Here is a 24933-nt window from a genome sequence, read left to right as displayed (position 1 = left end):
CGCTGAGCCACGGAAGAAACAGGAAGAAAAGATTTGCCTCGGACGTCAGAAACACCCCCCCCCCCCGACATCCCACTTACCGAACACAACATGGCGGAGGCCGAGGTTACACAGCAAGCCGCTGGAAGAGAAAGGGGCCAGCTTCCGGATCTTCACAAAAGGTAAGAAAACATATATATACAGAATCACAACACACATAAAAAAACACATACTTATACACACATAACACACAAACATAATAACAAAAAACAGTATAAACAAGGGAGAACCCCTTTAAAACCCGAAAAGGGGGCGTGGCCATCAAGAAAGCGGGCGTGTTCCAATCATTTTCACAAAAACCCAACATATTTACTAAGGTTCCACAGAAAATGTGGTGGATTTCAGCTGAGGAAAACCAGACAGATCAGAGCATGTGTAAAAAAAAAAAAAAGCAAAGTGTAGGGAAAAGTGCAAAATGTAGGGAAACCTTAGTAAATAAAATGGAAAATAAATTGTAGGGAATTAAAACCCACAAAGAAACCTACACAACCATCTTAGTAAATGAGAGCCATAGAGTATTATACCACAAAAGAGTAAAACACAGACCACCAAGATGTATGTATATGGTTGACCTGTGGTCCGGAAACTATTCGGCTGCACGACAACTTTATTTTTTTCCTCCCATAAAATATAATATTCAAAAAGATTTCACCAAATCAGGAGGAATACACTCTGAGCTTATGAACTGCTGCTATTATATATTATGATATAAGTGGCAAAGCAGTGAAATGAATGAATGACACTGTCTACTACAGACGGGTACTTGTGTGATAGTTTCCCATGTAAAATTTGTCTCATCTGTCCACTATCCAATTCAGACGTCCAGGGGGAACATCTAAAAATCTCTATACAATACAAGGCACCAGCAGGTTGAAATTTTTACACATATATAAACTATAAGAAAAATATTTATTCCCTATATATTTTCAATAAGACCCTGTATTAAATATTAACATGTATCATGTATAACATGTATAACAGTCTCAACACCGAATTAAACTTCCAAAATAGCATTTGTTTGTTAACAGTCTATTTCAGTATGTCACAAAGGTGGCCCCAAATCATGCTTTACTGAGGTTTGTGCATTCACAGTCCTGCTAAGAGAAGGTCACTTCACTATGCTGCACAAAACACAATAGAGGAGAGACCTTTACTGCTCCAGTAGTGCGGCACAGCTTGGAGAAAAAAGATTTTAAGCTAAATCATTTTGCAATATCTAGAATACAAATGGTTTGTTGTCAGGGGGGGGGGGGGGGGGGGGCATGTTGCTTTTTAAAGTGTTATCATTCCTGATGTGATGTTATAGTACAATCAATGTCCTTGAGAAAGAAAAATGACGTTTATTGTATCAACTGAACATTCCTCCACGTAAATGGACATTATCACTCAGTCCTTGCTCAATCAGCTTGATGTCTTCCAAGTTATCCTTTATTATGCCGATTAAATGGCTCAGCCCTTCTTGCTGTTGCTTTAAGTGCTACAGAGGTAAGAGAAAACATTTATCATTGAACTGGCACAGAATGCTCTATACATCTCGCAGGATAGAGTAACAAGCTCATATTTTATGGGAAAAAAAAGGGACCCAATCAAAAGCTAATAAAATGGCTGGTAAAGTAACTATGATTTACTTTATGAATGAAGTATAGGAAAAGATACTAGTATACACTGCCACTTTCTTTCCTTCTATGCTTAAACCAGCACATCAAGTAACAGCATCAATGCCCTAAAAGAACAGCTAGGCTTCAAAGAGCATCAAATGACACATTACCTGCTTAATTTCCCTCAACAGATCTCCGTCTACGTAATACTTTTCTTCTGATCGGACTGCTCCAAAGTGATTCTGCATTCTGATCTGTGACATTAGTTCATTCAGCCTACCCTGCAAAGCAAACGAAAAACTAAATCCATTCAGTAATGCCCGGTGAGAGAAACACATATTTAGAGGGAGAATTGCCCTTAATTGTGTATTAGATTCATAAACAGTAGTGGTTATCCTATCTTCAGCCGCTTGTAGGTAGTGTACCTAGTATTCAACATAAGCTGCTGAAGAAAGGATGTCCATCCTGAAACGCGTCCAGCTAACACTGATTTCAGACCAATATTGCTGCAATATATCATCATCATTATCTTTGCTCAAACTGCCTTCTTACATCTGCCGTGTACATCAACATCCCGCCAGGACTACACGATGACGCTGTCCCACCTGGCTCATCCCTCATTATTTTACCACATTGGAGCTGCGCAGTCCATGATCCTCCACATTCATTTCAAACCAAGAGACGCAGATTGCTGGCCACCCAGGAAGTGTCGCAGTCCGCGATTCACCTTTATCTCTATTCTTGTACCTGCTTACAGCTAGTGCCCACGCACTAACTAGCAGATTCGCATCAAGTAGATACACTGCGATGAGAGGACTAACATGGCATGCCAGCCACCACAGGCCTATTGACCACCAGCACACAGGAGCGGGTAAGATCTACCCAGTTTTCTATTTTGGGAACATTTGTTAATCTGTTCGGCGGCTAACGGAGGAGCCGGTCAGTGATTTATAATGGGCACCAACTGTCACTATCTATATTTCTCATCAACTATATCACCAACGATCTTACCAAGAAGGTATACGCTTTTTACCGCTATTTCCTGGAGACTATTTATGGAGACTATAAATCCCAGCATGCCCTAAAAGTACTGTTAAGGATAAATCACATATAAGGCAGATATTGATCAAGGTCTGGTATAGTTACAGATCCCAGCACATTCTAAACAAATCATATATATAAGCAGCATTTTTTTTTTTAGATCTCTACTGTTTATTATTTTATATATACATCAGGGGTGAGTCACAAGGGACCTGTGACTGCACCACCTACTTTACTATTTTTACCAATAAATGTATTAATATTGCATCTATTTATGTTAATTTACAAATAATTTAATTATCTTTGTTCCTAAACATTCTTAGTTACATTGCCTTCTTGGTTCCTAATATCACTTATTTATATACGTATCCTGTCATTTACAAGAAAAAACTTTTTTTTAAATTATTTTCATATATATAGCCAAGAGGACAGATACCTATTGCCTTTATACCTTGTCTATACACTCCAGAGGGTGTGGGAGTCCATCTCAGTAACCTCGGCTGTATATAGAAAAAGGGTGTCAATAATTTTGTCCACACCATTTTTGGAGTTTGGTGTGACATTATGTCCAATTTGCTTTTTTTCCTCCCTTTTTTGGTTTAGTTCCAATATACACAAAGGGTATAAACAGGTGTATAGCAAAACATGTGTTACTGCAATCCTTTTCTGTGAGAAATACTTCATTTTCTAGAAAAATTTCAGGGGGGCCAACATTTACAGCCATGACTGTATACTTGGCCCAGAAAGAGCAGAGAATGAATGAATACATGAATGAATGACAACTTATCCCAAAATCTTTTCCCATAAAACTGTATTAGTTGATCGACAACTAATCGATTATGAAAACAGTTGTCAACTATTTTCATAATCGATAAATCGGTTGGTCAGCCAATTTCTAAAGTTTACATATACTAAGTGATTATTACTATGTATATATGCAGCTGTGGTCCTCGGCAGCCTGTTTAGTGAAAACACGGCCCAGCAGACACAATCTTCTGCTTCCTGCAGCTCCTTGCTGCAGCTATTGCGAGGCCCTGGTTGTCAGGCTTTGTGCTAAAGGCCAGATTCCCAATAGTTGAAGAGAGAAGTGTGTGTGTGTGTGTGTTACTTAGTACCTAATACTGACCATGTAAATTAGCTAACAGTGTTAGAAATCCTCTTAGGGGAAGGGGGCATGTCCCTCCCTTGTGGTGATGGGAGGCGATTGGTGTGTCTGCTCATGCAGCCTTGTCCATTAATCATCTCTTGTCCATGACTCATGGACAAGCTCATTCTGCTGCAGGACTGGTTAGTGTCCAAGTAGGTATGGGGTCCCTAGTGGTGGGATTTTCAGGGGCTGGTTTCTTTAAAAAAAAAAAAATAATAATAATAATATTTAATAAACAACCATATTACAAAAGATCTTTCATTTTCATCCGTAACAACATAAAACGTTTTTGGATCTGCCCATTTAACCCCTTAACGACGCAGGACGCCGCGATCCTGCATCATATCGCGTCGGTCCCGGCGCTCATCAACGGCCGGGACCCGCGGCTAATACCACACATCGCCGATCGCGGCGATATGCGGTATTAACCCTTTAGAAGCGGCGGTCAAAGCTGACCGCCACTTCTAAAGTGAAACTGAAAGTGACCCGGCTGCTTAGTCGGGCTGTTCGGGACCGCCGCGGTGAAATCGCGGTGTCCCGAACAGCTTACAGGACACCGGGAGGGCCCTTACCTGCCTCCTCGGTGTCCGATCGACGAATGACTGCTCCGTGCCTGAGATCCAGGCAGCAGCAGTCAAGCGCCGATAATGCTGATCACAGGCGTGTTAATACACGCCAGTGATCAGCATAGGAGATCAGTGTGTGCAGTGTTATAGGTCCCTATGGGACCTATAACACTGCAAAAAAAAAAGTAAAAAAAAAAGTGTTAATAAAAGGTCATTTAACCCCTTCCCTAATAAAAGTTTGAATCACCCCCCTTTTCCCATAAAAAAAATAAAACAGTGTAAAAAAAAATTTAATAAATAAACATATGTGGTATCGCCGTGTGCGTAAATGTCCGAACTATAAAAATATATCATTAATTAAACCGCACGGTCAATGGCGTACGCGCAAAAAAATTCCAAAGTCCAAAAAAGCGTATTTTGCTCACTTTTTATACCATTAAAAAATGAATAAAAAGTGATCAAAAAGTCCGATAAAAACTTCAGATCACGGCGCAAAAAATTAGTCCTTATACCGCCCTGTACGTGGAAAAATAAAAAAGTTATAGGGGTCAGAAGATGACATTTTTAAACGTATAAATTTTCCTGCATGTAGTTATGATTTTTTCCAGAAGTGCGACAAAATCAAACCTATATAAGTAGGGTATCATTTTAACCGTATGGACCTACAGAATAATGATAAGGTGTAATTTTTACCGAAATATGCACTGCGTAGAAACGAAAGCCCCCAAAAATTACAAAATGGCGTTTTTTTTTCGATTTTGTCGCACAATTATTTTTTTTTCCGTTTCGCTGTGCATTTTTGGGTAAAATGACTAATGTCACTGCAAAGTAGAATTGGCGACGCAAAAAATAAGCCATAATATGGATTTTTAGGTGGAAAATTGAAAGGGTTATGATTTTTAAAAGGTAAGGAGGAAAAAACAAAAGTGCAAAAATGGAAAAACCCTGAGTCCTTAAGGGGTTAAAGAATTATTATACGTATTTAAAATATAATAAGCTACTCTTATCAGCCTCCACAAGATTAGCATCTAGGCAGCTCCACTAACTCTCTCTTAACACACAAAGCATCCCTTACCTAAAACACACAGTAATTGTTTGTATGTTTTTATAAAATGTTTAAAAATGTTAATAAAAAATATCTGATAAAAAAAAAAAAAACACAGTTTGGCCGGAATTTATCATTGTAGGTGTAAGTGAAGCATTTTTCTACACTTTTTTTGTGTGCTGGTAATGTGTAGGAGCTCCACATTTATTAAATGGTCACAGAGCATTTGATACATTTTTGTTCAGGTCACATTTTCTGAAATTTCTCTCTTCACATACACTAAAAAGCTAAGTCTGGGCTGGTGTAGTTTTAGAGACTTTTCAGAGGCTTTGCGTCGTTTTTGCGCCTTTTCACAAAAAGGCGCAGTTCATAAACCCTTCCATATCATGTGTATTGCCAAAATCAGTGGATTGTAACTCAAAATTAACAGAAATAAATAAACCCTGCTTGCGCCTTTTTTGTGCCTTTTGTAGACACAAAAAGCTGTCCATTTACCTTCACAAGACCTTCAGTCCGATCCCCTAATCAACTCCCTCCCTAATATAACCCACAAATGATCTTGCCCACTAAGGCTACTTTTATCTGATTAGTCGATCAAAACAATAATAGGCCAACAAATCGATTATGAAAATAATTGTTAGTCAATCTGTTTAGCTTCTCCCGCTCTATAACATGCTGCCTGCACATACAGCAAAAGAAAGGTGTAGGATTTCTGTATACCATCTACTAAATACCAATACACTGGAGAAATCTGTTATATGGTGAAGTGATTTATCTCTGTGGTTTTATTTTGGGCTTCTGTCTGGTACAGAAAAACTTCCCTGCACACACTTGCATGCAATAAAAATGAATAAAATAATGGATTACCTTGAACTGGGTAGGTGCATTAAGTTCAGACTGGATAGTGTCCAGTTGCACACGCAGCTGTTCTTCCTCAGCTTGGATGGCAAACCCACTTTTCCGCTGAATTTCTTGTTTTATTAAGACCTGCATAAAAATGAGAAAAGCTATTATAGTTTGCACTTCATCACCATAGCATTTAAACCTAATCTCATCTGCAATTTATTTTCTTCAGGGTTGGTAGCCTTTTAGCTCTGCTACATTAGGGACTCACTGCAATCGGTGCCCAATCTATTATCAACTATAAATAAAATACACAAGTAAAGCTAAAAACTTTTTCATTTTGCTCACTAACACACATTATCTTAGATGGAGGCTGACACTTTAGCACAAATTCAACCTGTTTTAAAGGGGTAGTCCAGTGCTGAAAAACGTATCTCCTGTCCTAGGTATAGGGGATAAGTTTCAGATCGCACGGGGGGAGGGGGGTGTCCGACCACTAGGGCCCCCGCGATCTCCTGTACGGGGTCCCAGTACGCTGGCCAGATAGCGGGTGTCGACCACCGCACGAAGCGGAGGCCGACACACCCCCTCAATACATCGCTATGGCAGAGCCAGAGATTGCTGAAGGCAGCGCTCCGGCTCTGCGATAGAGTTGTATTGAGGGGGCGTGTCAGCTGCGCTTTGTGTGGTGGTACAGGAGATCGCGGGGGGGCCCCAGCAGTCGGACGCCCTGCGATCTGAAACTTATCCCCTATCCCTAGGATAGGGGAAAAGTTTTTCATCACTGGATATCTCCTTTAACACACAGCAAATATTTTCTAGATTTATCATAATATTACAGTATAAAACTGTTTTCCCTAAAAAGTATATATTTACATTCTGTGTACGTGCCTCTGACATTATCCATGGGCAAAGCACCCACAGCCTGTTGTCATGGAGACCTTGTATGGATGTAAATCACTAAAGGCTCAGGCTATGGGCCTGTGACTTACAAGAGAATAAACCTCAGTATACAAGATATTTAAGGATGAGTTCCTATTTTTGTTGTATTCTAAAGAGATGTTTTTATAATTCTGAATAGAATAGAAGGCATAGGACCTTTCTCCCATTCAATACTAGTATGTGAATATTTACCAAACAAACTAAAAATACGAATACGTACCTGAAGAACTCTGTGGGAAAGTTCCATTAATTTCCGTCTGTACTGCGCAATTTTTGCCATCGTTGTTGCCTGATTTTTCTGTAACTCGCTAATGTCTTCCGATATAATCTAAAGTTGGAAATTTAATGCAGTGAAATAACAAACTTCTGCAAGTTTCATTTAAAAGATAAAATGCCAGAATAAAAGCTTACATCTAGCCTGGACTGGTGCTGCTTTGTCATTTGATCTTGTACTTTTAGTCTTCTGAGAAGTTCCTTGAAACCAACCATAGCAACAGGGATCAGTCTACAAACATAAAAAAGATTACATATTATCCTCTGCACACAATTCATTTTAGGATAACAAGCCTGTAAACAACATAAAGATCTATTATCCCAGAGGATAGATCATTTTACTGATTTACTTAATTTTAAAGCAAAACTCAGTTCTTGGAGAGTTTACAGTCTAGAAAAGTTACAACTGTTACTTTTTGTAAAATTTTGATTTAATAAAAGAAAAAAAATCATTTTTGTCAGCATCTCCTGGTACTGCAACCCCCAGCACACATTGTCTTACCCTGTGAGAAAAAAAGACTGTAGTGCTGGCTACTCACCCATCTGGCTCAGGGTTATCAATTTTTGCTTGATCCCAAATGACTGGATCCACACCTTAAAATTATAAAATTAAAGAATAAACTATTTAGTGCAACAAAGCAACTCTTTATTACATAGGCACACATCCTGAAAAGTATATGTGGGAGGTTGGCATTGTAAATAACACCGACACGGACTAAAAAAACTATGAGTGCACAGTTAGAAAGTAAACAATAGTCACAATGTATATTTGGGTGGCATTAACACCAAAGTCAAGAATAAGTTAGGAAACTTCAATACTTTAAGGGGCAGGGTCATTTCAAACAACTTCCAACCATGTGACAGTCAATGTGATTCCTAACATATTTGCAAATCACCTCATTAACCATAAATTACTCCTTACAGGGGTTATGTACGATTACAAAAACAGCCATTTTCTTCCAAAACAAGTGCCACACTTATCCTCAGGTTGTGCGTGGAATTATAAATCTGCTCCATTCACGTCAATGGAACGGAGCTGCAATACGACACACAGAGAGGAAACAAGTGCAGTTTTTCTTCCCCTAGGTCAGTGATTGCGAACCTTTTTGAGCCCGAGTGCCCAAACTGTAATGCACACCAACTTTTTTCCCCTCAAAGTGCCAGCACAGCAATTAAATCAGAATACACATTACGGTTGGCAGTATAGTTCCCCCACTTTAGGTTGGCAGTATAGTTCCCCCCACATTAGGTTGGCAGTATAGTTCCCCCCACATTAGGTTGGCAGTATAGTTCTCCCAACATTAGGTTGGCAGTATAGTTCCCCCAACATTAGGTTGGCAGTATAGTTCCCCCAACATTAGGTTGGCAGTATAGTTTCCCAAACATTAGGTTGGCAGTATAGTTCCCCCAACATTAGGTTGGCAGTATAGTTTCCCAAACATTAGGTTGGCAGCATAGTTCCCCCCACATTAGGTTGGCAGAATAGTTTCCCCAACAGCAAAAAACAAGCCCTCATGCTCCTCTGTAGATGAAAATATATTAAAAAAAAGAGTTATGATTTTAAGAAGGAGAGGAGGAAAAACGAAAATGCAAAAATGAAATTGACCTGGCCTTTAAGGTCAAAAAGGACTTGGTCCTTAAGAGGTTAAATGATCCTGCAACAGGACCTGACAAGTCTTGAGAACAGCATTCTAATACGGTCCTCCTCACTGTGATGCTGCAAAGAGCTGAAATGCTCCCTTCTGTTAATCAGGTTTGATTGACAGCCTGAGTTAAGGGCTTCTCTTTGCACTCAGGCTGTCAATTGCCACTGTAACCCTTTCCTTGCTGTGACCGTTTTTCCTTTCAGCTCACACAGCAGCTTACAATCTCACTGCATCAGTAACCCTTTCTTCCTCTACATGTAACCTAGCAGTGTAAGTGTATTGTGCTTTGACTGGCCAGAGAAGAAAGGGAAAGGAAGTCCATTTGTGTTCCAGTGGCAAACAGCCCTGTCATGACCCCCAAAATGGAGAGAATGAGAAAAGCTATGCATCATGGAGGGGATTCTCAGGGGTTCAATAACAGCAGTGAGAGCACGCAAATCAAATTGTAAGCATGCTGAAGGGTTAATATAACAAAACCATGATTATTCTTTTTTTTATCTTTTGATACTACAGGTAAAGTGGTTCCTCAACTTTGGTCTCAGGTTACAATATTTTCAACATACAATGTCTTTTCTGGACCATTGTAACTTGAAACCAGACTCAACATACAATGCTACAGACAGTCCATATCTGCAAAACGTGTCAATGACTGGTATCAATGGCATCCTACTGACCAATATAATAAAGATAGCATGTCAGATTTACCGTATTTTAAACTCAGAAATTATTATTGCCCTACAAAATGGTGCAATTCCATTTTTTTATTTTTATTTTGCCCTACATATAATTTTTTTCTGGCTTCGTAATACATTGGATGATAAAAAAAAAAAAAAAAAAAAAAAGGGTATCAGTGGAAAGTAAGTCCTAATACAACATTGTCAGTCGAAAAATTAAGTTATGGGTCTTAGAAGGTAAGGAGGAAAACAAAATTTGCTGTGTTAATACTGTAGTTTTAGGAACCACTGTATACTTTAATGTAGAAGCCAAATGCAATAATCGGCAACACAAAAACCCATTGAATTCCTAACCCTGTCCCATGTACAGAGAGCCCTTACCAGCAGGTGGATTCTGAAGAAGCTGTTTAATCTGTGTCGGGGACAGCTCAGTCCGGGCAATGGTCAAAATGACTCCAAGCTGTTGCAAATTAGACTTGACATTGGCTTGCTCAAAGTGGTTGTTTAAAACTGTTGCAGGAACTCTTCTGGAGGTGCCATTTGGTGAGCGCTCAACAACATATATAATCACTTCTGTTCTAAAATGTAAAGGACATGAAAGCTTTAAAATGGGAAAAACATTTGTGGAGATTTATTAAAACCTGTGTAGAAGAAGAGTGGTGCAGTTTCCCATGGCAACCAATCAGATCGCTTCTCTGTGAAAAAAGAAAGAAGCAATCCGATTGGTTGGCATGGGAAACTGCACCCCTCTTCCTCTACTCTTCCGTCAAGTCTATATAGTGCTCCTATTTTGTAATGTAGTCCAATTATGCACGGCTATGGATACGGTACACTAATTTCAAGTAGGGATCGACCGATTATCGGTTTGGCCGATTTTATCGGCCGATATTCACGATTTTGGGCGTTATCGGTATTGGCAATTACCTTGCCGATAATCCCATAATGCCCCGACCCCCGCACCGCCCCAGCCCCATTGCCTCCCCCATCCCCGGTTTTATAATTAACTGTTCCCGGGGACCAGGGTCCACACTACTTCTGGCTCCTGCTGCGTCCTGCGTTACACTGTGCGCAATGACGAGTGACGTGAAGCGACCGTCAGTGCGCACAGTGACAGCTCAGGAGGACGCCACCGGAGCAAGATGTAGAGTGGACCCCGGGAACAGGTAATTATAAAACCAGGGATGGGGGAGGCAATGGGGCCGGTGCGGTGCAGTGGGGGGTGCAGTGCAGTGCGGTGTGGTGGTGGTGATAGGACTCAGGAGGACCCCCGGACAGGCAGGAGGAGAGAAGCGGGTGGCGGCGGCGGTGGCCTAAGCCACTGCAGTTCATTGATTTAAAGCGCCCGATAACTTATAGCGGAATATCGGTATAAGTTATCGGCTATCGGCCCTAACCACCACAGATTATCGGTACTAAAAAATCGATATCGGTCGATCCCTAATTTCAAGTTTGGTCTCGCAGCAGTCTATACAGACAAATTTAAAAACTGCCCCCTTCCTCACCTGCTCTACATTTTACCACAATCTACTTCAAGTTCACCATATCTCTGTCAGACCAGTAACCCCCTATAGTAAGAATGGTTAATAAAGAGAAATAAACGGATACATACACAGGATATCTGACATGAATTGATCAGTATTTGAAGTGCAAAATGCTTTTGTCTTTCAAGACCTGTGGCCAACCCAAAATGATTTTACCGTCATGAAAAAGCTTAGTGTACCCTGATCACACATTTTTTTCAGTTTGCATAAAAATTCAGAAAATCAGTCAGATGGGCATAAACTTCGTTTCTGCTGATATACAAACATATATCCCAAATAAAGGTCACTTGTATGATCCTAGCCTTACTCATTACATAGATGACCTGATCATGAGGAGAAATGCATGGCAGATACCAATACATAGCATGAATTCAATCAAACACACAGACATTTAAGGCGGCAACAATCTGGACATTAAAGTGATACTCCACCCCTAGACATCTTATCCCCTATCGAAAGGATAGGGGATAAGATGTCCGATTGTGGGGGTCCCACCACTGGGGCCCCCCGGGATCTCGGCTGCAGTACCCACCTCTTGCGGCTTACGGCAGCGCGGGAGACTCTCATCCTAACCCCTCACGCCCATGGTGACGTGAGATAGTGACGTCACGACTCCGCCCTGTGTGACGTCATGCCCCGCCCCTCAATGCAAATCTATGGGAGGGGGCGTGACGGCCATCACGCCCCCTCCCATAGACTTGCATTGGGGGGTGGGGCGTGACGTCACACGGGGCGGAGTCGTGATGTCACGATCTCACGTCACCATGGTCGGGAGCCGAAGCCTCCAGCGTTTCCGGAAGCCACAACAGGTGGGTACTGCAGCCGAGATCCCAGGGGTCCCCAGCGGTGGGACCCCCGCGATCTGACATCTTATCCCCCATCCTTTCGATAGGGGATAAGATTTAAAGGGGTACTCCGCCCCTAGACAAGTGGATTCTGAACTGGGGACTAAAAGGAGTATGACTGTGGGTCCAACCTAGAAAAACTCTTTCACACATGTTGATCATTGTATAGTGCTTGCTATTTACACTCCTAACAAAAAAAACCATGCTTACTGGTCATCAGGTAACGTTTTCACCCCTTCCACATTTACAGTGAGGGTCTGGTGTCCTCCCAAGACTTTGTGCAGAGATTCCACTAGCTGCTGCTGCTGAGCACGGATGTCCGCTTCCTTTTTATTAAATACAAGTTCCACAAGACCATCTTCATCCTTGTTGTTGGGTATGCAACTGAAACCAACAGCCTAGTGGAGAAAGTTTAAAAAAACGTAACAGAAGAATATGAATTTTTTTAATGGATGATAAAAACATGCTCTCTTGTATTATGCTTTAAGTCACATGCATCATAAAAGAACACCAGATGCAACTTTTTAAGTTACAACACATGTTAAATGGCAGGTAATTCTTTAAAGAGGCTTTAGTGTCACCTAAATCAGCATTTAGAAAACTGTTTAAAGGGATTTGTAGTTAAAGTTATCTGTCATCAGTGTCACCCACACTACCCTGTTACAGGTGACACCGATTAAAATTTACTAACCATGGGCCAATTCATGGCCCCATTTACCAGTTCTTCTTCTTATTTGGGAGACAGGCTTGCTGCACAGGCTGCAGACTGACGTCACGGCTTCAACTTCCTCACTCGGACTAGCTGTGAACAGGCTTGAGGAAGCTGCAGTGGTGACGTCAGCATGCACCTGGAGCACTGTCCATGAACCAAGCCTGTTGCCCAAATAAGGAGGATAATGGGCCAACGGTGGCAAGGATTGGCAAATGGGAAGTATAATTTTCATCAGTGTCATCTGCACTACAAGTCTGTACCAACAGGTTAGTGTGGGTAACAGTGATGACAGATTCCCTTTAAAAGATGGCTTTGACCAAACATGTCCAGTGTTGCTCAATAAGCCAGTTACATTGAGCCAAGGTACATCAAATCATCCAGCAGGACGTCTTACAGAAGCTTCAGCTCAGACTTAGGTGCAAATAAAGAACCAAACACTTTTTGCACTTTAATGGTGAGTGCGGCCCATTCCTTCTTCTCCATTTAATGTATACTGCTTGTTGTCTACTTGTGGGCTATCGCACCCTGGACGGTGCAGCATAAGGTGGCTGGTGTTTCCCCGAGTGGAAGTAGTTCTGCGGTTTTTCTGAACTGTCCGGTGTACTTGAGCCGCTGAATGGGGGTTGGAGTACTGACTGCTGTGTCTCTCCACTAAATACATTGAGCCAAGACTGAGGGCTACTAAAATTGTGTTTTCAGACAACTCCTACATCTTGCATTGCATGATGAAAGTCAGATTGGGATGATACAACCCCATTACAGGGACACTTAAAAAAAAAAAACTGATACAAGTGTTGCGCCTTATTTAAATACTGCAATAACAGAGGTCAAAGATTGGATAGAAATATTTCCATACCACACACCTGGCAAACCACAGTATTCAGCAATAGTTAGACACCATCCCATGATAGCAGGAAAGAGTCCACAGACATCTTAAAATATAAAATTCACTTATAATAGTGAGGCAATGGTCAGTCCCTTTTAGATATTAGCAAAGGTGGAGACAATTAAGAAAAAAAATGCATATAAAAAGGTGGATTTAAAATAAATAAATAAATAAATACACAATCCCCTGGTGTGATCATTCTAAGAGATTTCCCTTAAAAGCTTGAATAGCGCTGCTAGAAATCACAAAAAATTACCACTTATATGGAAAATTCAAGACAAAATCCTAAACAACTTAAAAGGGAACCAATCACATTTTACCCCCTGTAACCATTAAAAACACTTCCTAGAACATTAAACAATCGTTCATATCATGTTTTTATAGTTTTTGCTGGTAACTGTAATCTTCATAAAATCCTGTTATAAAACATCCCGCGCTGTATGTTAATGTGGCTCAAGTAGTCCCCCTGGCGGTGCAGCGTTTGCAAGTAGTCACCGTGCCCAGGGCTGTATCCACACCCCTCCTATCCTAAACACGCCTACATGGAGGTGATTGACAGCCTGGGCACGGAGAAATCCTCTTTGGCTTTGCCGCAAGTCTCCTGCAGGCCCAGAATCATAGCAAGCTGTGTCTGCAGACTGCTGCCTCGAGTCCTAGCACCGCTTGATTCCTCCCCTATTCAGCAGTGAGTGCAGCCTCCGGACTTCAACAGCTCATCAGTGAGGGACAGACTAAGGGTATGTTCACACTGTAATTCCCGCTGAATTCTGCGACTGAAGTTATGCTCAGTGAACATTAGCATCAGAGTGAATGGTTCACACTGAGGAAGTTCAGTGGCGGACAATAACACTGCTGAAGTTGTTCCGTGCAAAGAAAGAACATGTTCATTCTTTGCGTGGAAGTCTGCGAGCACTGCATAGCCGTCAATGGTGTCGGTGCAGTGCCGCACAGTCCTACCACAAAAGTATTGTTGGCAGTGGCCGCCAGATGGGATCGCCGCTCGCGGAATTCTGTGAGCGGAGATTCCGCGGTGTGAACATAACCTAAAGAAGAAAGTACTGGACAGCCTTTCCTTTCACTTTAGGTAGATCGTTTAATAACAATTTAGCTAGGTATATCCCTAGGTATATTCACATGCTGAGAGTTGTAATTTTGCAATAACTGGAGGCACCCTATTTGGGAACCCATCTCCCCAAGGAATGATCACGAATTCCCTATCTATATACATAGAGGGAGGGATATACCTAGCTAAATTTTTTATTAAACAACTACCTAAAGTGAAAGGAAAGGCTTCTTCTTTAGTCAGTCCCTCGCTGATCAGCTGTTGAAGTCTGGAGGCTGCGCACACTGCTGAGGAGGAATCCGGCGGTGCTAGGACATAGAGGTCTGCAGACACCAGAGCTTGCTATGATTCTGGGCCTGTGGGAGACTTTAAGCAGAGTCAAAGAGGATTCCACATGCCTGGGCTGTCAATCACCCCATGTAGGCGTGTTTAGGACAGTAGGGGTGTGAATACAACCCTGGTAATGGTGACTACTTGCAAACGCTGCACTGCCCAGGGGACTATTTGAGCCGCAAATACAGTCACCAGAAACAAGTATAAAAACATGGTAGGAACAATTGCTTAATGCTCTAGGAAGTGTTTTTAATGGCTACAGGGGGTAAATGTGATTGGTTCCCTTTAATGGCTAAAGCACAGAAAAAAGTACATATATTTAAATAGATATTTACCTTAAACCTACAAAAAGGATTCTCCTGTGAGAACTCCACAGGAGGAATGTTATTACTGAAGTATCCTTTTCCAGTTCCCCAAAAAGCCTGAAGTTGGTTCCACTTGGCCAAGATGGCGTCTCTCTCATCCCCGAGCAATGTTGGTGCAGACAGTGCACTTGCTGTGTTGATCAGCTGATTTGACTGGTTAGGATTTTGTGCCGGCTGGTTAAACAGACCTCCAAGGGCTAACAGAGGGCAAAATAAGTGATACCACAGCATTACAAAGCTAAAAAGTAAGCATGCAAAAAAGAAAAAATGCCTTTGACAGAAGCTTAAGGTAAATCTCCCTAACTGTAGAGAGGTAACATAAGACTGTATACTGACCACTCTGCTGCTGTTGCTGCTGTTGAGGTTGAGCGCCAAACCCCCCAAAGCCCAGGCCAGTAGATAACCCAGTATTAAGACCAGTGTTTGTTCCAGTTGTACCAAAAGCACTTCCAAATCCAAATGTTTTGTTTTGGGTGTTACCAAAGAGACCTAAGAAACCACATATAAATGCAACTCCATTAATCAAACAAGCCAATGCATACAACGATTTAATAAAAATAGACAAGTTTTGCAATGCTTCTGAAAACCTGTTTATATGGGAATGCATGTCAATTATTTTGCCACTTAGTCTTACAAAAAAAAAAAAAAAAAAAAAAATTAAAGGAACAATTTCCATTAATGTCCCTTGTGATTTTCATAGTATTTTTTTGATTCAAATGTCAAGTGGCAAAAGTTAGCTTGAAGCCAGGGACAGTCTGCTACTTTAATGTAGGTAGCAGAAAAATTAGAAGTCAGAACAGAAAGCCTTGATGTAGGTATGAACAGAGTTAAAGAATAAAAGAAAAAAAAGCAAAGAAACATTTGACAAATTATGCCAGAAAAGAAGCCCATAAAGTCCATGTCGGTCCTTATTTACACAGACAAAAAAAAACTACAAACTTTTTGAAAATAAATATTAAGTGTGGACTTTAATAGGCATAACTTATTATATATGCGAGTACAAATAGAAGCCCCCATTTATTACATAAATTCTCATGATCAGTGTGAACACTCAGGGTCAAATACACTGCAGAGATTCCAAGGTTAGCCTTGTATTTCTTTAGGGTATTTTGACTATTTGGACCTCGGACTCAAATACTGTTGTACATAGGACTGTGGACCAAACTCTTCTAAAGGCTTGTTTAAATCTTCTATGTCTTGTACATTAGGAGATTGGAAGACAAGAAAACCTGCCCAATGTCACAGCCAAATAACCCTTACCGGTTGTGCCAGTATTGGCTGGAGCAGAGAAACTAAAACCAGTGCTAGAAGCAGGTGTAGTAGTTGTGGTTCCAAAGCCACCAAATCCACCTAAAGAAAAGAAGAAAAAGAAGTTTAAGATAGAAATGGTTTTTTTTTGGGGTGGAAAACAAAGCATATTTTTTGCATCCAAAAGTTGGCAAATTTGACAAATTCAGTGAATACATTGAAAAGCAGCATAACAAGTGACAGGACAAACAATGAGGTAAATGGCTGCAGGATGATAGCAATGTTTTACCAACCGCCATGTATGAAAAGGAAAAGTCAAAGAAAAATCTGATGACAAAATAATGAAGTTTTTGTTCATTTATCTGGTAACAGCCCTGACCATTATTTATTTTACTACAAAGAGCAGGTATTTCTTTTATGTTTACAGTCTACCTTTCATTTTTTTACATTTTGTTATGTTGTGGCCTTGTGCTAAAACAAAAATAAGGTTTCCACCCAATCAATCATTACTTAACCATAATGAGTGAATAAAAAAAATTTTCCCCCAAAACTTTAACCCCTAAGGACACAAGGATTTTTCATTTTTTCACTTTATTTTTTTCCTTCTCGCCTTCTAATAGGCATATTGCTTTCAATTTCCCACCTACAGACCCATATGAGGGCTTGTACCTCTAGCCTTAAAGGGGTTATCCAGGAAAATAAACTTTTTTATATATCAACTGGCTCCAGAAAGTTAAACAGATTTGTAAATTACTTCTATTAAAAAATCTTAATCCTTTCAGTACTTATGAGCTTCTGAAGTTAAGGTTGTTCTTTTCTGTCTAAGTGCTCTCTGATGACACCTGTCTCGGGAAACGCCCAGTTTAGAAGAGGTTTGCTATGGGGATTTGCTTCTAAACTGGGTGTTTCCCGAGACAGGTGTCATCAGAGAGGATTTAGACAGAAAAGAACAACCTTAACTTCAGAAGCTCATAAGTACTGAAAGGATTAAGATTTTTTAATAGAAGTAATTTACAAATCTGTTTAACTTTCTGGAGCCAGTTGATTATATATATATATATATATATATATATATATATAAATAAATAAATAAAAGTTTTTTCCTGGATAACCCCTTTAAACAAGGAGATCACAAAGCTAAATATGGTGAGACAGCTATACACTTCATTCTCCAGTGCTGCCACTGTTCAACCATCACAAGTCCTACAAAAGAACAGAACTCCTATTACTTACATTTAAAACAGCTCATTTATGTAAGGAGATAGATATATATATATATATATTAGATAGATAGATATATACCTTTGAAAAAAATAAAGTGTAACAAAAAGCCAAAATACACGGAATCTATATGCCAGAAGGCATCACTGAGCTAAAAACAACACCCTTTACTTGTTCACATGGCAGAATTTCCCCACTGAAAATTCCTCTACTTCTCCATGCAAAACCCATGGCACATATGTAATATGAAGCAGATTCCAAGCTGAATTTTTATGTGGACAATCAGTCTGTATACAAATACGGAATTTCCAACCGGAATGCCACTTCTCGATTTCAGGCAGAAATTCCACTGCCTGAAGGTAAAATGCATGTATGGACGAGTTTTCAGTTAACCCATGCACATTGCGGAATTTTCTAGGTATAATTTCAGTCAGAAAATTCTGATGTAAGAATTCTGCCAGAACATTGAGCATATTCAATGTTCTGGAGGAATCAGCACAACAGATATTGCCATCTATCGGGACTGCAATGTCCTAGTGTCCACTTGATTTCAGTTGCTGCCTGATTCACAGTGTGTGAACCCGGTCTTATTAATGTAAATGGAAGATAATGACCAGGAGTATTTTCTGCTTTAAGAAAGAGATATGTCCATTCATGAAGGAGAAAAAAAAAAAAATACAAAGCTCCCATTATCATCAACGGGGCTTTGATTCTAGGAAGAATTTCCTAGAAAGAATTTTCCATATGGAAATTCTGCTTAGAATCTGCTTCAAATTACTGGTGTGCCGTGGGTTTTGTATGGAAAAGAAGAGGAAATTCTGCCATGTGAACATAGCCCAAATATCACCAGACGGATTAAGACTAGCTTCAGACTATGGAATCTCCGAGAAGAAGATTTCCGCCCGGAGATTCCGAGTGCGGCCAGCGCTGGCTGAATCAGTCGGCGCTAGGACCGCTTGGGCACTCCAGTCTCCAATAGACTGCAATGTGTTCCCCGAGTATTTCCGCCTGAAGAAAGAGCAACCCCTTTCTTCAGGCGGAAATTTCCGTTCAAAAATGCCACTTCACAAAGTCTGAAGTGTGAATTTGTGAACGGAAACCCATTCACTACACTATACATTTTAGCAAGCAGAATTTCTGCCTGCAATTTCAAAGAGGCATTGCAGGCGGAAATTCTGCAGTCTGAACCTAGCCTAACAGGTTCTAGTCGAGCCCAGCCACAACAAGAACAATTTGCTGCCAGTTACAGCAGATTTGTACAACAAATGAAAAACTAAAATATGACAGATACGTTTATTTTCTATTAATTTTTTAATTACAAATAAAACAAAAATACTGGATCAACACCTGCTTTCACATTTCAACACATTGATGAGGCTGGCAGCAATTTGAAAAATAATAAATAAATAAAATTGTGCATCTGAAAATAAAACATGAGTGAGGCAGGTTCACACAGGTAAAGCTCCCATGGCTTTTGACATTGAAACCATGCCGATTATCACAAAAAATTGTGCAGTTTCATATTTAAGAAAAAAAAAAAAAAATGTTTTATATATATATATATATATATATATATATATATATATATATATATATATTTATTTTAATGGGAGACTGAAAAAAAGAATGTCACTTCTGTGTGTTTCTGCTTCAAGCTCAAAATGAAATAAATGGGAGCTTTAACAAAAGCCACACTGGAAAACCACATCAAAATCAGCAACAAAATTCTGCACTGTGGATTATGTGCTGTTTTTTGACGTGGAATTTCCAGCACAGATTTAGTCTGTGTGAACATGCCCTAAAGAACAAAACCAGACTTATTGTTGACATACAAGTAACATCACCATTTACATGGTGGAGGCTTTACCAGTGTACCTTTACAGTTGGGTTACAAGGAGCACGAACGGCTAACAAAATGTAGATGGCAACGGGTGGGATGTGTGTGATAAAATGCAGTGGTCCAAGAATAGTGCCAACATGGGAGCAAAATGTGAAATATACTCAGTCTTTTAGAAAGGAACTAAAAGGAATCTGATCTAAAATATATCTAAAAAGGTCACAGAAGCTGGCTGACTAAGGTATATGACCAAATCTACAAGAGTCTAATTGTGTAAAAAATATAAACTTATGAGTGACACATTTATGAGGAGATCACTGGCCCTGTCTCACAGTGACAGCACTAAAAAAAAAAAAAAACATATGTTAGCTGTCAAAAAGGAGGTCGGGAGGAGGCTGAACACACGGGTCAGGAGTATTCACTCCACAGGACTAATAGAAACAAAGCTCCTCACTATAATATACTGTTCAGATTATTAAAGATTATATCTGGTCTCCCTTCTGCACTTACTCAAAACACAGAAAAAAAAAGAGTAAAGCTCAGGGAAGGATGAAAAGGTTTCTCAAGTCCCTGTTTTTCTACTTCCTTGGGCAAGTAATTGTGTCCCCAACAAGGCTCCTCTTTTCATGGGAAGAACTACCCAGTAAGAGCAGTAGATTGGTGCTTGTTAATCGGATCCTTCACGTGGTCACTTACTGGGACTGAACAGGCGCACACTATTGTCAAGCAGCACATCACTTGTTTATGCAGATATATGTACTTGCCTTATTGCTGTGTCTTTAACCCCTTAAGGACTCAGCCCATTTTGGCCTTAAGGACTCAGACAATTTAATTTTTACGTTTTCATTTTTTCCTCCTCGCCTTCTAAAAATCATAACTCTTTTATATTTTCATCCACAGACTAGTATGAGGGCTTGTTTTTTGCGCGACCAGTTGTCCTTTGTAATGACATCACTCATTATATCATAACATGTATGGCGCAACCAAAAAACACTATTTTTGTGGGGAAATTAAAACGAAAAACGCAATTTTGCTAATTTTGGAAGGTTTTGTTTTCACGCCGTACAATTTATGGTAAAAATGACGTGTGTTCTTTATTCTGAGGGTCAATACGATTAAAATGATACCCATTATTATATACTTTTATATTATTGTTGCGCTTAAAAAAAATCACAAACTTTTTAACCAAATTAGTACGTTTATAATCCCTTTATTTTGATGACCTATAACTTTTTATTTTTCCGTATAAGCGGCGGTATGGGGTCTCATTTTTTGCGCCATGATCTGTACTTTTTTTTGATACCACATTTGCATATAAAAAACTTTTAATAAATTTTTTATAATTTTTTTTTAAATAAAATGTATTAAAAAAGTAGGAATTTTGGACTTTTTAAATTTGTTTTCGTTCACGCCGTTCACCGTACGGGATCATTAACATTTTATTTTAATAGTTCGGACATTTACGCACGCGGCGATACCAAATATGTCTATAAAAAATGTTTTTTACGCTTTTTGGGGGTAAAATAGGAAAAAACGGACGTTTTACTTTTTTATTGGGGGAGGGGATTTTTCACTTTTTTTTTACTTTTACATTTTTTTTCACACTTGAATAGTCCCCATAGGGGACTATTCATAGCAATACCATGATTGCTAATACTGATCTGTTCTATGTATAGGACATAGAACAGATCAGTATTATCGGTCATCTCCTGCTCTGGTCTGCTCGATCACAGACCAGAGCAGGAGACGCCGGGAGCCGCACGGAGGAAGGTGAGGGGACCTCCGTGCGGCGTTATGAATGATCGGATCCCCGCAGCAGCGCTGCGGGCGATCCGATCGTTCATTTTAATCGCGAACTGCCGCAGATGCCGGGATCTGTATTGATCCCGGCACCTGAGGGGTTAATGGCGGACGCCCGCGAGATCGCGGGCGTCGGCCATTGCCGGCGGGTCCCTGGCTGCGATCAGCAGCCGGGATCAGCCGCGCATGACACGGGCATCGCTCCGATGCCCGCGGTTATGCTTAGGACGTAAATGTACGTCCTTGTGCGTTAAGTACCACCTCACCAGGACGTACATTTACGCCCTGCGTCCTTAAGGGGTTAAACAAGGCAATAATCCAAATAAAAGGCCCTTTAATCTTAGAGAGAGGAATGTAGTGGGAATAGAGGCATGTTTCCTTGCTTCTCCCTCATCAGCTTAGAAGAGGAAACCAGTCAGTCATTTAAGCAGCTTGAACCGACAGGTTTCTCTATCACAAAAATATATCATTCCTTTTGAATGGCATTTTAAACATCAAATAGGAGAGATCTGTCAGGGACAGCGGATTGCCCAGATGACTCGGTGGTCCCATTCATTGCAGAAGTTATAACAATGATTCCCACTCACTCCCTGGCAAATCAGAGTTGATGTCTTTTTGTTTGTGTACAAGTGTACCCAGAGACTTGAACAGAATAAAGGTTGGATCTGTGGGCCAGTAAGTGAGCGTCACACACCCGCTTGCTTTCTTGGCTGATAGCTAGAGATTGCCGCAGGTCTCAGGAGAGATTCACTGCGATCAAAACATATGACCTGTGTCAAAAGGCTTGTTTTTTATTTATGACAGTAACCATTTAAACTAAAATACCAGTGTAAAGTTCTAGTTTGCAACAGATAAGCTACTGTATCTTTATATCAAAACAGTTTTGCCAGGAGCATCTTCCTGCAGAGCAGATCTCAGGGAAGATTGTCCTATCTGCACTGTGTAATATGTGGTACATGACCCAACCATATGTCCTGACATGGAACATCCAAAATAAAATGTTTAGTAGGTTACAACAGAGGTTTGTGCATTACTAAACCACTAAATTTGAAGATGTCTCCATAGCTGATTTTGTGGTCAAATTCCTTGTGGTACAGTGATTGCCATTTTCATTTACAATTTTACCCCATAGTCTTACCTTCAAAGTCAATGGGGGGGGAAAAAAAACATGACATGTGACTAATCATGCCTCATGAACTGCTGATCCATAGATGGAGGGGTGGATAAAACTTTAATGGGCACCGTCAGATCCAAAAATGTTTTATGTGTTGTTACTGATGAAAATTAAAGACCTTTTGTAATTTTTTTTTTTAATTTAACAAAAGAAAACGGCTGCTGAAAATCCCCACCACTAGGGGGTCCCCATACCTACAGGGACACTAACCAGTCCTGCAGCAGTCTGTCCACGAGTCATGGAAAAGAGATGACTCATGGACAAGGCTGCATAAGCAGACACACCAATCACCTCCCACCACTACAAGGGAGGGACATGCCACTTCCCCTGAGTTGATTTCTAACACTGTGAGCTAATGAAAATAGGTATTTCTATAATAAATATAGGTGATAGAAGCATAAACATTAGATGTATATGATCAGGATTAGGTACTGACTAACTTTTTTTGTAGGATCTGACAGGTACGCTTTAACACATGGAATCAAAAGATGATAAACTTATTTTATATTCTAAAAAGAAGAAGCCAGGCAATATAAAACATAAAACAAATCAATAGAATAAAATATCTACAAGTTAGGTGACTGTGTGAAAATTGTAAGACTAAGGAAAAAGTTCTGAAGTGAAGGCATGACGCTATATTTGATGCACACATTAGTAGACAAATCTATCTAACTAACACATATTCTAAATTCTCCAATATGGAAAAACAAGCTTTTAAAAGCTCCGCATTAAACACAGATTTACTTTATATTTTTTATATGTAGAGCCATAACTATTTCTATCGGTTACCTCCTGCTAGTTCTTGGATCACTGCATTCAATAGATAATGACAAACATCACATACATTCGTTTTTCTCTACCTGCACTTGCCAGGGTGTTACCAAAATTGAACGGCGGAGCTGGAGCAGAGGAAACACTGAAATTCCCAATGTTAAAGTTTAATGTAGGGTTAGCAGCTAGTCCGAACCCACCAAAGTTAAAACCAGTGGTGTTGGAGTTCGCTGACTCAAGCCCTCCAAATCCTGAGGAGTGGGAAGCATGAAGAGAAGGTGGCAGGAATTAAAAACAAGTTTAGAAGAGGACAAGATAAATAAGATGTACAGATATGAGTGAAAGAGTGACATGATCAGCACATTCCTATTGTTACATGACAGTCCACCATTGGAGAAAGCTTGGATCCCCGACATCCGCAGTCTTACCACATTTACACAGAGGTAATGTGTGTTGAAGCATGTGATTATCTACAATACATTCAGAAAGTTTTCTCCATCATCCTGCACTCAATACCGCACAATGACAAAGTGAAAACAGAATGTTAGAAACCATCACTAATTTACTTAGGAAAAGCTAAAACATAGTATTGACATAAGTGTTCGGACCCTTTATTCAGTACTTAGTTGAAGCACCTTTGGCAGATATTTCAGCCTCCAGTCTTCTTGGATATGACCCCACAAGGTTTACACACACCTGGATTTAGGGATTTTCTGCCATTCTTCTCTGTCAGGTTGGATGGGGGCCATCGGTGGAAGCCATTTTCAGGTCTTTCCAGAAATGTTCTGGAGTCAGTGCTCTGGCTGGGCCACTCAAGGGCAATCACGGAATTGTCCCCAAGTCACAACTGTGTTGTCTTGGCTGTGCTAAGGGTCATTTAGGGCAATTTATTAAAACCTGGGCAGATGAAAAGCTGACCAGTTGGCTAACTGGTCAACTTTTCCTCTGCACAGGTTTTGCTAAACCTCCCCAATTGTCTTGTTGAACCATCAGCCCAGAGCACTCTGGATCAGGTTTTCATTAGTATATATCTGTACTTTGCTCCTTTAAGCTTTTCCTAAACCCTGACCAGTCTTCCCTGTACCAGCCACTGAAAAAGATTTTTAAAGTCATTATGTAGCAATGTTGAGTGCAGAATAATGGGGGGGGGGGGGGGTGGAGATAACCTTTTTTTAGCACAAGTCCGCAATAAACAACAAATCTTGAAGAGTTTAGGCCTGAAGACTTTCCGTATGCATTGTATGTCACTTCTTTGCAGCACTACAACAAATCACATGACAATCCAGAATCTTTCACCTCATAGGAACTCTGTCTTTAAGGAGG

The 24933-nt window shown here is 40.2% G+C and overlaps 1 protein-coding gene across 4 annotated transcripts in view; it reads right to left on the bottom strand.

The window, feature by feature from the left end:
* Nucleotides 1-605: 605 nt before the first annotated feature.
* NUP54 (nucleoporin 54) overlaps nt 606-24933 on the bottom strand; it is a 34495-nt gene continuing 10167 nt past the window's right edge. For 2 of the 4 annotated variants that reach the window (XM_056568704.1, XM_056568705.1), the window contains 12 exons: nt 23700-23861; nt 16820-16909; nt 15896-16048; nt 15530-15756; nt 12411-12598; nt 10196-10392; nt 8034-8088; nt 7633-7726; nt 7442-7549; nt 6304-6423; nt 1808-1918; nt 606-1516 (listed from right to left, as the gene is read on the bottom strand). In XM_056568704.1, the coding sequence (XP_056424679.1) occupies nt 1388-1516; nt 1808-1918; nt 6304-6423; nt 7442-7549; nt 7633-7726; nt 8034-8088; nt 10196-10392; nt 12411-12598; nt 15530-15756; nt 15896-16048; nt 16820-16909; nt 23700-23861 (1634 nt within the window). In that variant the 3' untranslated portion in view covers nt 606-1387. The remainder of the gene's footprint in view (nt 1517-1807; nt 1919-6303; nt 6424-7441; nt 7550-7632; nt 7727-8033; nt 8089-10195; nt 10393-12410; nt 12599-15529; nt 15757-15895; nt 16049-16819; nt 16910-23699; nt 23862-24933) is intronic. The other 2 variants (XM_056568707.1, XM_056568706.1) reach the window with 2 other exon arrangements.

Source organism: Hyla sarda, chromosome 1, assembly GCF_029499605.1.
Source record: "Hyla sarda isolate aHylSar1 chromosome 1, aHylSar1.hap1, whole genome shotgun sequence".
NCBI lineage: Eukaryota > Metazoa > Chordata > Amphibia > Anura > Hylidae > Hyla > Hyla sarda.
The sequence above is the reverse complement of the archived record's forward strand: the minus strand, read 5'-3'. Positions and strand labels throughout refer to the sequence as shown.